Source organism: Serinus canaria, chromosome 3, assembly GCF_022539315.1.
Source record: "Serinus canaria isolate serCan28SL12 chromosome 3, serCan2020, whole genome shotgun sequence".
Classification (NCBI taxonomy): domain Eukaryota; kingdom Metazoa; phylum Chordata; class Aves; order Passeriformes; family Fringillidae; genus Serinus; species Serinus canaria.
The window spans coordinates 59,521,441-59,534,501 of NC_066316.1; the positions used below are offsets into that span (position 1 = coordinate 59,521,441).

Sequence of the window (13,061 nt, forward strand, 5' to 3'; positions counted from 1 at the left end):
CCACTGGTCATTATTCCACCATTCATATCCACTACTCTATCAGGTTTCCTACAACATTTGCTGCCCAACTTTATTTACAGGTTAATTTCTTCATCATTAAATTTTAATTTTTTTTCCTTTATGTTCAAGCACAATTTGCAATCTGGAAATAACCAAAATTCTGTCCACGCAGTTTATAACTGCTCGCTTTCCAAACACAGCACTAGAAAATGCATTAAGAAGTACTTCATAAACTTCTGTCACTGCAGTAGGAAGTGACTGTAAATTATTACAGCTTTTCCAATTTAATGAGTATATTTAAATCTTGAAGCCATAGTGTTACTGTGTGCACTCAGCACAGAGATTTTTAAAAAAAAAGAAAAAAGAAAAAAAAACAAGAGAAAAAAGAGGAGTGTTTCACATTTACATTCACACCATGCAGAGTAACTGGTAAGCACTGATGTTTTTAGGATGAGCATACATTACTTTGCCTGCCACATGAAGGCATTCTGTAATTTGTAAACTATTTTAAATTCTACTGGAATTCAAGTTTTCTGTTTTATTTAAACATATTGAAAGAACTAATATACAATGCTAAAATTTTTGTTCACAGTCTTCAGTGCATCATACTGTACAATTTTTAATTCTCCCTATTCCCTATGTAATTTGAAATTCTAGCATTTTCCACAACTACTCACTACTTATCTGTCACACAGCATGCTCAAAGCAGTGTTCAAGGAGTGTTAACTATTTTTGCTGAAGATTTTTTTAACAAAATCTGTATAAGAATGTATTTACACAGCTCTCTCCAACTACAAGTGACAAAACCCTGAGAATTAACAGTGCCCAAAGTCATAGGAAAATAACATTTTCAGCATTTTACTGGTATAGAAACAGATTCAGGAATAAGAGACTGTGGCATGGCTGAGAATGGAGCTTGGTATCTGATTTGCTCCCTTGTTTTGATTAGACTGGGAAACAACAAAAAGAAATAATCCAAGTATCTATTACTGATTTAGATGTTATTCTGTACCATAGGAAAAGTCAGATTTAAGAAATTTTAGGAAAACATTGAGAAAAGTTATTTTTAAACGTTTCAAAAACATTTTGCTCTACTTACAATAGTGTTTTACCAGCTTTTCACCATTCAGGAACTCATATTCACAAAAATTAAGAGGTTCCAAAAAGAATGGTTGCTCAGATATACTTGCCTGATAACCCCAGGCTGGATTTTTATAAAGCATACAAGAAAAGCGATTTCTTAAAACATGAATACGTTAAAATAAGCATGACACTTCATCATGCAAGTAGTAAAGACAAGCAAATGCTATATTATTTATACAACTAAAAATAAGGACTTCAATTAGGTAACTCCCTAAAATGTTGATATTAAAAAGCAGCATTTCAATACTTTGGTATAGGTTTAACTTAATATGCTGATACAATACAGTTTATCAAATCTGACTGTTCAATTTCCCCTAACATTTTAAGAAGAGAAAAGATTAAATGTGAGAAATTAAGCAATACATTGTCTACAATGGATATTTAAGCTATCGCTTATTATTTGTTATAAAATGACTCAGACACTCTAATCTATTACCAAGCTGTAAAATTAGGACATTTATGTTTAAGTATCTTGCTATTACAGTGTTTTCACCAGATTTTTCAAGTGCATTTCAATGTAAATACAACAACGGTTGGATACCTTTAGTGGAACAAGTCTTACAATTTTTGAAAGACACTCACAAGCTTACAATAAGTAACTGCTACATAAGGTCATTTTCTTTAGGTTCAGGACACAATAGTAAAATAGTCTGTGACCAGGAGAGTTCAGGTAAATAATCCTCATTAAACCTATTCTGAGAATTCCACATAGAGCATAACACATCTTCCATGATCACATTTACAATTATAAGAGATTAGTCCCCATTTTAACCATCACTATTTAGAAGCAGTCCTGAAATATGAGTCGCTACAATTATCATAAAAGCTTAAAAGTCCTTACTATTTTAACAGCTCAAATTGGTTTTGGTATCTGTGTGAACACCTAGTCTCTCACTGAATCTTGATGTTCCCCGGTACAGTGACCTTCTTGGAATAATTCTGGATTGTTAGAAAATATTCTTCCTTCAGTCAACCTTAAAATAGCTCCATTTCAATTTCATCCCTTTCATCCCTTCAACCCCTTGCTTTTGTAGGTACCAAAATGCAAACAAGCAAACAAACTCTGAAATAATAACCCAAAAAGGAGCTGCCTGGCCAATACTCTGTATCTTTCACCATTCTGGGTAGACTACCACTGCACCTCTGAATGCACCTCCCCTAATGTTTGGACCGAAGAAAGAAACTCTGTCCAAAAATCAAATATATTTGTTTCCAAATTATAATAAATAAATTTTTAACAAAACAAACAAAAACCAAAAGAACAGCCTTAAAATGAAGCTCATGCTTTCCTGAAAAGGACATAGTTAAGAATCATCTACATGATTTCCTGAAGAAATCCTGAGCTACCTCCCAGCTCCTCTCTCTCACTTCTTCCCAGGGAAACTTTTCGGTTCCACTACTCGTAAGTGACTCTCATTTTGCTTCAGTTTTGTACAACATAGGGTAACCACAACTGAAAAAAGCATAAACCAGTGATTTAAATGAGATTATTATATTTTCCTGCACTGTTCCCTTTTGTATGGCTCAAATACTGCAACACTATGGTTCCCTTTCACAAAATGCTGCATATTAAAATAGAAAGAAATTTTGAAAGCCTGGACTCAAAAACACAGGACTGTTCAGGGATGTGGAAGCTCATTGTAGCCTTGGCTATCATCATCACTATGACGTGATGAAGTCTGAAATCCTGAAAGAAGCCAGAGAAACAAAGAGTGAAACAGCAGCCCTGGACTTCAGAAGAGGTATATGTTGGCTTGTTCAGAGATCTGCTTGGCAGGATCATACAGGAGACTGTTTTAAAGGGTAAACAGGCCCCAGAAATCTGTCTATCTCTCTCCAAGGGCTTCACACCAGGAGAATGAGGCATGTCAATGTGCAAGGAGTTAGGCAAATGTGGATGAAGGCCAACTTGAGTGAACCAGGAACTCCTGACTTAGTTCAAAAAGGAAAAGGAGATAAGCAGAATGTGGAAAAGGAAACGTCACAGACAAGGTACACAGTGATATTGCTGTAGCGTACAGTCATGGAATTAGGAAATCCAAAACTCAGCCAGAGAGTAAACCAGCAAAGGGAACAAGAAAGGCTTCCCTAGGAGTACAGGCAGGAAAAGCAAACTATGAAATTGAAGGGAATGCCTTGACAAACTGAAGGGCAGGGCTGCTGGTCTATCTAGACCTCAATCAGCTGAAGAAGATGGGCTAACAAGAAGCCATGAAGGTCCACCAATGCAGGCACTAGGCACCTGGAACAGAGCATCTCTGTGCACTAGTTCAGACCAGGGGCAGACTACCTGAAAAAACCTGTGAGCTGAACATGAGTCAGCAATGTGCCCTGGCAGCAAAGGTGGCCAGGAACACCCCAGGCTGCCTGAGCAGGACAGGGGAACACACCATTCTCCTCCAGTGAATGCTGATGAGAGCACATGCAGGTTGCTGTGTCTGCTAGAAGAAAGGCACTCACACTGCAGCAACTCCACCAAAGCAGGTATGGGCTGTGGCAGATGCAAGAAGCTGAGTGAATCTGTTTGCTCAGTCTTAAGAACAGGAGAGATTTTACTGCAGTCTTCCAGCAGTTAATGGGAGGATATAGAGGGGATAGAGCCAGGTTCTTCTCAGATGTGCACGGGAGAAGGGCAAGAGGCAGCAGGCATAAGCTACAGAAGGAGAAATTCCAACAAAGTATCCATAAAAGGAAAAAAATTACTATGAGTGTAGACAAATGCTGGAACAAGTTGCCCAGAGAGACTGTGGTATCTCCAGCCCTGCAGATAACCAAATCCTGAACAACCTGATCTAACCCGACCTGCGGTCTGGGATGCTCAGTCTGGGTGGTGGCCTGAAGTCCTCTACAAAGAAAATTATTCTGTAAATTTATTCTACTGTTCTGTGACTAAAATAAAAAATTCAGACAAACCCACAAAACAAACAAACAAACCACCTAAACACCAACACAAAAACACATTCACAACATGTATGTCCCAAATTTCAAACTATTTTTTTAATTTTAACTTCAACAATAGAAATCTTATCAGGCATCAAAAGATAAAAATTTCTTTTAAATGCCACACATTTTCTTGTGAGATTCCTTTCAAAACATAAACTACAAGCAAAACACATTTGTTTGAATTATACAAAAATATTGACTTTAATCAAGAGGAAATAGGTACACGACAGTCTCTAATATCAAACTGCAAGCACAGCAAAGGACACTTTCTGACGACAGATAAATAAAAAGAAACTGAAAACAAAAGAGTTGTGATTTACTTCAGGAAACTCAACCAGTGTGAGAAATGCAAGCAAAATTGCTACTCTGATATAAGTCGAATTTCTAAACTGAAACTGGCTCAGAATTCACTTTATTCATCTTTCTAGGCACCCACATGACAAAAGCATAGCAAAAATAAACTATTTTTAGAAATAAAAATACCTAAGAATGTAAGACTGTGAGAGTCAATGACAGTATGAAAATTCTTAGTGATACAGTAATATAATGCTGTAAGTGGACTGCATTTTCACACTTTTGAGATTTCTTTGGGATTTTGTGCATTTGATTAATTCTGTCTGTATAGTGAGGCAGTGCTAATTTATGCCTTCCTACGGGGATGACGGCTGTCTGTGCCAGCACCACAAACTGAATCAAGAAACTCCAGAGCTAAAACCTAACAGGCTACAGTCTCTTAACTCAGAACTGTAGATTCATGTTTTATTCATAAAAGCAGATACCTACACACCAGCTTTTCAAATGCATCCTTTTGTCATTTAACATTTTTATTGTAAAAATTACATATCTTACCTTTAGGTCACTTCCTGGCAAAGTACCTATGCCATCCTTCCAGTCCATTGCACTAAATACATCAAACTCCTGACCATTTCCACTAGACGCAGATTCATTCATGATGCATGTACTGGAAAAAAAATAAAAAGGTTATCTGAAAATTCTGTAAGTGGTTTAATGCTTATATCACCAGGTCTTTCTTCTAATGCATTTCATAGATTTGTATCAAATGCTTCCCTCTGCACACTGGCAACATGGACAACTGATGACAAGGCTGATAATATACATGATGTAATAAAAGTAAGGGGAAATCTTTCTGAAACTTTGAAAATAATACCTGTTCCACACACTAGGAGGCAATGGGGCTGTACTGGAGAGAAAAGAAAAATTTCAAACTGCAAATAAATTGACATGAGGAAAACATGTCAAGTACACTTAAAAACATCTGTTCTAGGAAAGGCAAGACAAGACTGCATGCCTCTAATAAATACACTAAGCACTGATTAACAGAACTGGATTTCCTTAATACTGGATAGCATGCTGCTGTGAATGCTTTGCCCAAGTTCAAATTAAAATTTCAAAATTAATTTGAAACTGTCAGTTTCCTAGTTTTACTCAGGACACTTGATTATTTTTTATCTGTTTCCATAAAGATAAATTTTGAACTGTATTTCTTAAAACTTATTTCCATGTTAGAGAAGCACACCAGAGAAACCTACTGCTTTCCAAGACTTTACTGGATCCCTCTGTTTCAGAACAGTGAGTGGAGAGAAGTTAATATTTACCTTCAGAAATAGTGCATCTGGACATCCCTTTCTGTGTTATAAAATTTGCACAAGCAACAGAAGTACACTGCACTTGCCTCTGACCCCTGGCTATAGCTCACCACTTGTCACTACCACAAACACACCATCAGTTGCACTGAACTGCAAGTGTTTCTAGCAGCCAGTTGTGAGTGCCACCAACTTCTTCCTTTCCACTTCTCACAAACCCAGCAATCTTTAAATCTGTGGCCTGGCACATAATTTACTATTTGTGCAATGTGTAATCTGACTTATTAATCCTGTTTCTGAAGAACGGCTGCACTATGCCTAGCAGCTGAAATAACTTGTGGCAAAATTAGCTTGTGAACTATTAGCAAAACCTCACCACTTTTAAAATTTGCATTTTCCAAACTTTTTGGAATGCAGACTCTCTGAATTTTTAAATGAACACCTTCTAAGCCCCATACCCCATCTGAAGACTGCAAATTTGTGCTGCAAGTATCAGTATTTGAAATCCAAATAGATAGAGAACATCCTCAAAGTTTAACCTTGTTTTCTAAAACTTAATTTCTAATTTAGGTCCCACTCTGAATCTGCAAATACTCTCTGGAGATCTTGAGTTTTCACGGAGGCACAGATCTTGACTTTTCACAAAAAAACCCAAAAAACCCAAACAAACAAAAAAAACCAAACAAACGAACAACCAAAAAAGGTGCTATTTGTTCACTCCGATAACTGAAAAAGATGCAAACCAAGCAGAAATAAACTCTGGTCATTAGAAGCTTTTTTTGAAAGGTTGAGGAGAAAAACATGTACTTAACTTAGTTGCATGAAAAACAATTGAATTTACATTGTATTCATCAGAAAAATAGTATCAATCACTGCAATATCACCACTACAGACACATACTAGTTTGGTTGGTTTCCTCTTCATTTCTAGCAGAAGTCTTTAAAATCCTGAGCAACACTTTACTCCATGAGCTCTTTCATTACACTACAGCAACTACACAGTAATCAACAAGATAACAGAAGCTGGACCTCAGTCAGTATCCACTGCTAAGAGTAAAAGCCTTTGCATTCCCCTTCATTTCATATGGCAGGCAGGGTTCACAGAATGCTTTTTGAGCAAACTTCATGTTTTTCACATGACAAGTTTGAAGTAAGAAGAACCAAATGACTGAATGTGTCTTTCCCATCTTTAGGTAATTCTCTGCGAGAAAGGATTGAAAACCATAACAAAAACGTACAAAAATTCATTTAAAAAAAATCAATAAATCCAAACAAATTCAGTGCAAACTGAGAAATTTTCCCAAAGCCATAGAGCTCATCTTTTATAATCCCAGGCAAATCCACCACCCTACCTCGGGGCAAGCTCCTGTAACACAACTTAGGATCTCTGCTTGATCTGAGTACCAGGTACCACTGCAAAACAATTCAAGCAGGCTTGAGCAAACTGAACTGCAGCACAGTGGCAGAGGAACAGGCCTTCCCCCAAGAACACAAGACCCAAGCTGCTAAGGAGCAGCTAAAAAATGGGATCTCTCCAGGCACCCGTGAAGTTTTAAGGACACAACACACGCTGGTTCAAGCACATTGGTGGAACAAGCTCCCCTGGATTAGTCTGGCTAAGCAAACACAAAGCTGTGTTCTGCATTGACTGAAGTGTCTAAGTAATCTTAAATTATCATTCTATTTAGAGGACCCTTCACTCAACTCTCCTGTGGTTTATTACAGAAAACATGCTCCAATGATTTCTGTAGAAGGTATGACAGAAGTTGGGAAAAGACTTGGAAGGCTGTGGAGAAATGCTACCTCTCAGCAGCTGCTGTACCACAGAGCAAGGAGCATCAGACAGCACAGCTGCTCCATCGGATGCTGCCATCTCCCATAGTGCCACTCCCATTACAGACACGAAAATTACTTGGGGGCTGGGAAACTGAAAGAGTCTAGCCTACTTAGGCAGGGAGCAAACCATGAAAGGTAATGAAAAACTGGTAACAGAAATGTTCAGGGCATACTTGTCTCAAGAAAACATACAAATTCTGACTTAATTGCACATAATAAACTTTCCTCAGGTAACAAGCAGCAATAATGATACATTCTGGAGATGTCTAAAGACATTCATTATTGCTTTCCTTTTGAAATTAACTCAACGTCAAAGGCACAATCTGTGTATGCTTCACATTCTGTAGCCTTCAGAAGTGTTCTTGGTGGGAATGAAAAGGTCACAGGGCAACGCAGATAGAAATTAATTTACAAAAATGAATCACTTTTAACAAAGTATCTATTTCCAGCTTTGCTGACTTTGAACAGATGAAAGATAGGCCTATATCCCTTCACTAATGATAGCAAGAAACAAGACACAGACCAGTAAAATTGTTACAGCACCGAGGTACTAAAAAAGGAAGAACTCATTGCACTTGCTACATCTAAATCTCAGAACAAAGAAAATTAAAGAATGTCTTATCCACACCTTTAATTTTTTTTTGTTTTTAGTGCTCTGATGTAGTTCTTTGAACTAGTATAACTCCTTCTATAATGATTTCATCTGGTATCATTTCTGCTGCTGCACTGCCAGAAAAGTAGTAAAATACCAGACGAATAAGGGGCCTGTCAGTGAATGCCACCTAATGTGAAGGAAAGGACATAATAGTGAGTACTTGGAGCAGTCATCTTCCAAAAGCATCTCCAAAATCTGCCTTTAGGGATGTAACTATCTCAGTTCTCACAGCCATAGGAGAAGTGTGCTGCATATTAATATTTCAACATTAACTTTGTTTCAGACATATGTAATAAAGCCACTAAAATAAACAAGCACATTTAATAAGATTAAGACACATCCTTTAGAAAAACCTTCATTTTTACCAACAGGTTCAACAGTAAATGTGTACCTCACAGAGGAGATACTTACTGAGAATAACAGCAATAAAAATTAGATAGTTTCATCTGGTGAGAGACTGTCTAAAGATATAAAGCAAAGAAGCAGGACAGAATATCCCAATTAGACTTACAAGTAGTTTTTGAAGTAATTATAGAGTTACGTAGTGAATACATCAGAAAGTAGTAACAGGAGTCTTCCTTCCAGTCAGTGCTTTAAAAAAAAACTACCTGACCCCTACCTGAATTTTTAACATCTAAGATGCTAACTGTGAAATACCTGTATGATTTCTAATCAGTGGGGGCAACTCAATAGTGGTCACTGGGCAGCAGAATGAGCTCAGCAGTAAAGCCAGCAGTCATCATTGTGAGACTGGTATAACATGTCTGCAGTAAAGTGCCATTTCTTCTTATGAATCTCTGTGTATTTCTATTTGTACTTTTGAGGATTTCTGTAGCTGCCATGACAAGACAGCCTAGCAGATTTGCCCCATACAGACCCTCTCCCCAGCTGATACCTCCTATGAGGAGACCCAAAACTGGGAACACAGAGCCAGAGGAGATCACAGCAAGTGACAACAAGAGTGAGTTTCAATGGAAAAAGACATCCCAAGAGAGACAATATCCAAGCCATGGTCCCTCTTCCTCACAGGACTGGTTGACACCAGCATTGATGGATGCTCAGAAACAAAGGCAACAGGTTAGCATTTTTATACTAATATTGTATGCATTTACTTTGGACATCTCCAAGGCTGACTGCTGTAGCACTCACAAGCTAAAAAGACACATTTTCCCATACCCAGTAAATAAGGAAAACCAAGTGGATCTGAAGGGAACAAGTCTGCGTACCAGAGCTGCAAATGCACCAACTTCAATCCACCAGGGACAAGTGGATACTCAGCTTAGTTTTATTTAACATGTTAGAATGTGAATATTACCAGCACTGACTTGTTACACTCCCAAAGCCGCATGAAGCAGAATTACTCCTTGCAATGTAAGTTCCCTATATTTGACAACAGTAGTGAGTTCGAGCTTCATGACAGCAAAAACAAAGCCAATTGACTGTAAACCCACTGGGGTGAGCCCTGCTTCTCTCTTCACAGTCCTCTCTTTGAGCTAGGCACATCTCACACTTGCCTCTTTCTCACCCTTCATATTTTTGCACCAGACTTACAGAAAAACAACCACAACAGGAACAGTGCAGGAAATGGTAAAATTCTTTGATGCTACCCACTACATTTTAATATGTGTTTTTTCTTGTACTGTTTAAAGGTTCAATTATTGTAATATTTCACTAAAAGAAGTATTTTCAGATACCCATTTTTTTCAAAAATCTTATTTTTCATTGTTTGGAAACTACTAGCTCTGCCATGTTTCTATTCTCCATATTGAAAAGTTGTTTGAGTAAATTTCACTATTTTGCTTGTTGTTCATGAAGTTTATTACAAGCAAGGTATTTTAAAGATGAGATATAGCTTTTACATGTATTCACAAAGGGACACAGCTTAAAATTCTTTGCCACTCAAAGGCTGTAATAGGAAAAGGACCAGAGTTCCTATTGATGATGTCCCCTTAGCATTATTTACTCTTATTTCATCTGTTGCTACTCTTCTGACTACTAGATGCTCCTCAGCTACTGGGTATGTTCACTCCTGCTTCCCAATATTTTGGCTTTAAATCTTTTTTCCCTACAGGAAGAATATGACCACAAAAGCATTAAAAAATACCATGAAGCCTGGGTCTGCACCAGCGCTTAAAGGAGGTTCATGCTGTCCTCATCCAAGTCTGGTCTCTGTCAGCAAGGTAACACAGTTATTGCTGTACCATTGCTGGAGACTGGGTAACAATTACACACAGCCTTCATCTACTGCCTCATTTTCAAATAGAGACACTACAACAATAGTTACCCAATACCAAAGCTATTCTGTCATCTAATGAAACTTACCACTGACAGCCGTTCCTTGTTTATAAGCAGCCTGTACCTCACACTAGAAAAGTATTTCCTCTGCAAAGCTTTCACGGTTCCCTTGTTTCTGCTATTGTCAATGCAGCCTGAGTGGAGATTTAACCTACTCAGATAGTAAGAGTTGTACACAACAACTTTAAATCCTATGCCCTTAATTATCTTAAGTGCTTGAACCAGGCACAGAAAGTTACAAAAAACTTCTCTGTTTATTTGTTCCTTCTTCCTTCCCCTATGAAGACACTGCCTGCACTGAATCTTCTCACCTCCTATCACCTGACCGGTTTTAGATTGTTATTTCCTACCCAAAGTTAATTCAATCTACATCTGAGCATCCCTTTTGTCTGACTCGTGCTCTCCTCTTCCTCAGCTGCCAGTTATTATCAGCTCCTGTAAGCTCTGATGTTCATAAACAATTAGTTCACCTTTTCTAGCTCCCAAACACATGCAGCAAGTTACTGCATTTATAGACTTTCCCTTCTCCCCCATTCATAAAGAGCTGTGGCATCTCCCATTGTGATGAGCGGTCCTACTACTGGAGCACTAACAAGCTAGGACTACACACATGCCACCGCTTTCTTCAGTAAGCCTCATGCCAGCTCATCACTGATTCCTCACACCCATCACTCACAATCCATCATCCTCCTTACCAGCAGTATCAAAAAACAGATGAGACTAAATTGAACAGCCCACTAAAACTCAACCATCTCTCTACACAGAACAGGTGATGCCAAAAAAAGTCCTCAACAAGTTAGAGGAAAAGTCATCACAAGTTATTGAAACTTTTAAAGTAATACTCTAAAAAACCTCAGTAAACTGAAGGGAAAACACACAACACAAACTAAACCAGCATTTATTACCATGGCCCAACTGACAACAAGGACCATCCAAGATGACTGCTTCATCCACCTTCACCAGAGCACCAGTTCAGGAGACCAGTTGGACCACAGAAAAAGCTGCTGAAGTCTCACTGGGAAATTCCGCCTGCCCGGCACCACTCGGATAAAAGTGGAAAGCTCTGCTGCCTTCAGCCACTACTTTCAGCGAGTTTCTCTCATACAGATGTTCATCACACAGACTTCTGGGAACGTGGTAACTTTCTTGGTAAAAAACATTGGCTCCTGAACAGCTTTAAGATTTGCACTAAGAAAACTGTGTTACAATCCTGAGCACAGACTATTTCCTAAAATGACATAGGCTGAACTTTTTATATCATGAGCTTTATTTATGCTCACCACCTGATTTTTAGCAGCCACGACCGAGCATCCATTCATGAGTAGAAACAGCAAAAACGATCGGTCCAGTCCCACTCAACTATACGGAAGAAATAAAGAAAATAGAACAAAACTAAAAACGTAACTCCTGCTGCCTTTCGCTGTAAAGCTTTTACACCGCGCTGCTCAAGCACAGGTAATTAAAAGACACGGAAGAGGCCGTGACCCTCACGCCCCGGGGGAGGCTGCCGCATCTCCAGGGGCCTCCTAACGCGCGCACCGCTCCTCAAGCCTGAAAACCGCGGGGGCTCCAGCCGCGCTCTCGGCTGGGACAAGCGGCACGGCCGCAGGGCGCGCCCCCCGCCGCTCCCGCGCAGGCCGTGCCCCCGGCGGGGCCCGCCCGGAGCCGCCCGGGCCGCTCCCCGCCCGCTGTCCCTGCGCCCGGCACGGCGGAGCGCGGCAGCGGCCGGAACGCTGCGGCGAGGCCCGGCGGGCGCGGCCGCTGCTCCCCGCGCCGGCAGCCCGCGGCCTACCAGCAGAGGTCCCTCCTTGGCCAGTTTTGCGGCGTGTTTTTGCTGCACTTGAAACTTTCTGGAGAAAACCCGGGCTCAGGTCCGCGTCTTCCCCAGGCTCGGGCAGAACCGCCGAGACAAAAGCGCCCGCCCGGCTCCTCGGGAGGAGCGCTCGGGGAAAGCGGTTCTCGAGTCTGTCCGTTTCCCTCCCGAATTTGCCTTTTTATCCTTCGCCCCCGCCCCGGGCAATTAAACAGAGCGGGGGAAGAGTGCCCCCCTGCCCCGGCGAGGGGGTGGCGGTGGGGGCGAGCGCGGTGCGGGCGGGGGTGGGAGAGGAACTGGGTGTTAAGTGTTCCTGAGGAAGTTGCACAACGAGAGAGGGACTCTGCTTGTTTACCGGGTCCCTCGCTTTTTTTTTTTTTTTTTTTTTCTTCCCACCCCCCCGTTTCGCCTCCACCCCCCGGGACCGGGATCCGGGAAAAGGAGGTTGCCTCCGAGTGGAAAGGAAAAAAAATTAAAAAATGTTACCTTCTCCTCCCTCCTCCCCTCCCCCAGCGCGGAGGAGAAGGAGGAGGAGGAGGGGGGCGAGCTCTCTTTTTTCCTAGGGGGCTGCGGGGGCTCGCTCCTCGGCCGCTCGCAGCCGATCTCCGGGCATCCCTCGGCAGAGAAGTCACCCCTTCCCGCGGGAGGGGCCGGCACACGCCGCCTCCCCGGAGGGCTCGCCCCCGCCCGGCCCCGCAGCCGCCAGCGCCCGGCCCCGCGCTGCAACTTTTTCTCTCACGCTCTCGCGTGCGCCCGCTCCGACGGGGAGGGGG

The 13,061-nt window shown here is 40.9% G+C and overlaps 1 protein-coding gene across 10 annotated transcripts in view; it reads right to left on the reverse strand.

The window, feature by feature from the left end:
* Window positions 1-13,061, reverse strand: part of L3MBTL3 (L3MBTL histone methyl-lysine binding protein 3) — a 78,829-nt gene that overhangs the window by 63,842 nt on the left and 1,926 nt on the right. For 5 of the 10 annotated variants that reach the window (XM_009092290.4, XM_050972551.1, XM_050972552.1 and 2 more), the window contains one exon: window positions 4,936-5,047. In XM_009092290.4, the coding sequence (XP_009090538.3) occupies window positions 4,936-5,047 (112 nt within the window). Of the gene's footprint in view, window positions 1-4,935; window positions 5,048-11,755; window positions 11,835-12,267; window positions 12,481-12,774; window positions 12,965-13,061 lie in introns of those variants that run through there. The other 5 variants (XM_050972548.1, XM_050972547.1, XM_050972550.1 and 2 more) reach the window with 4 other exon arrangements.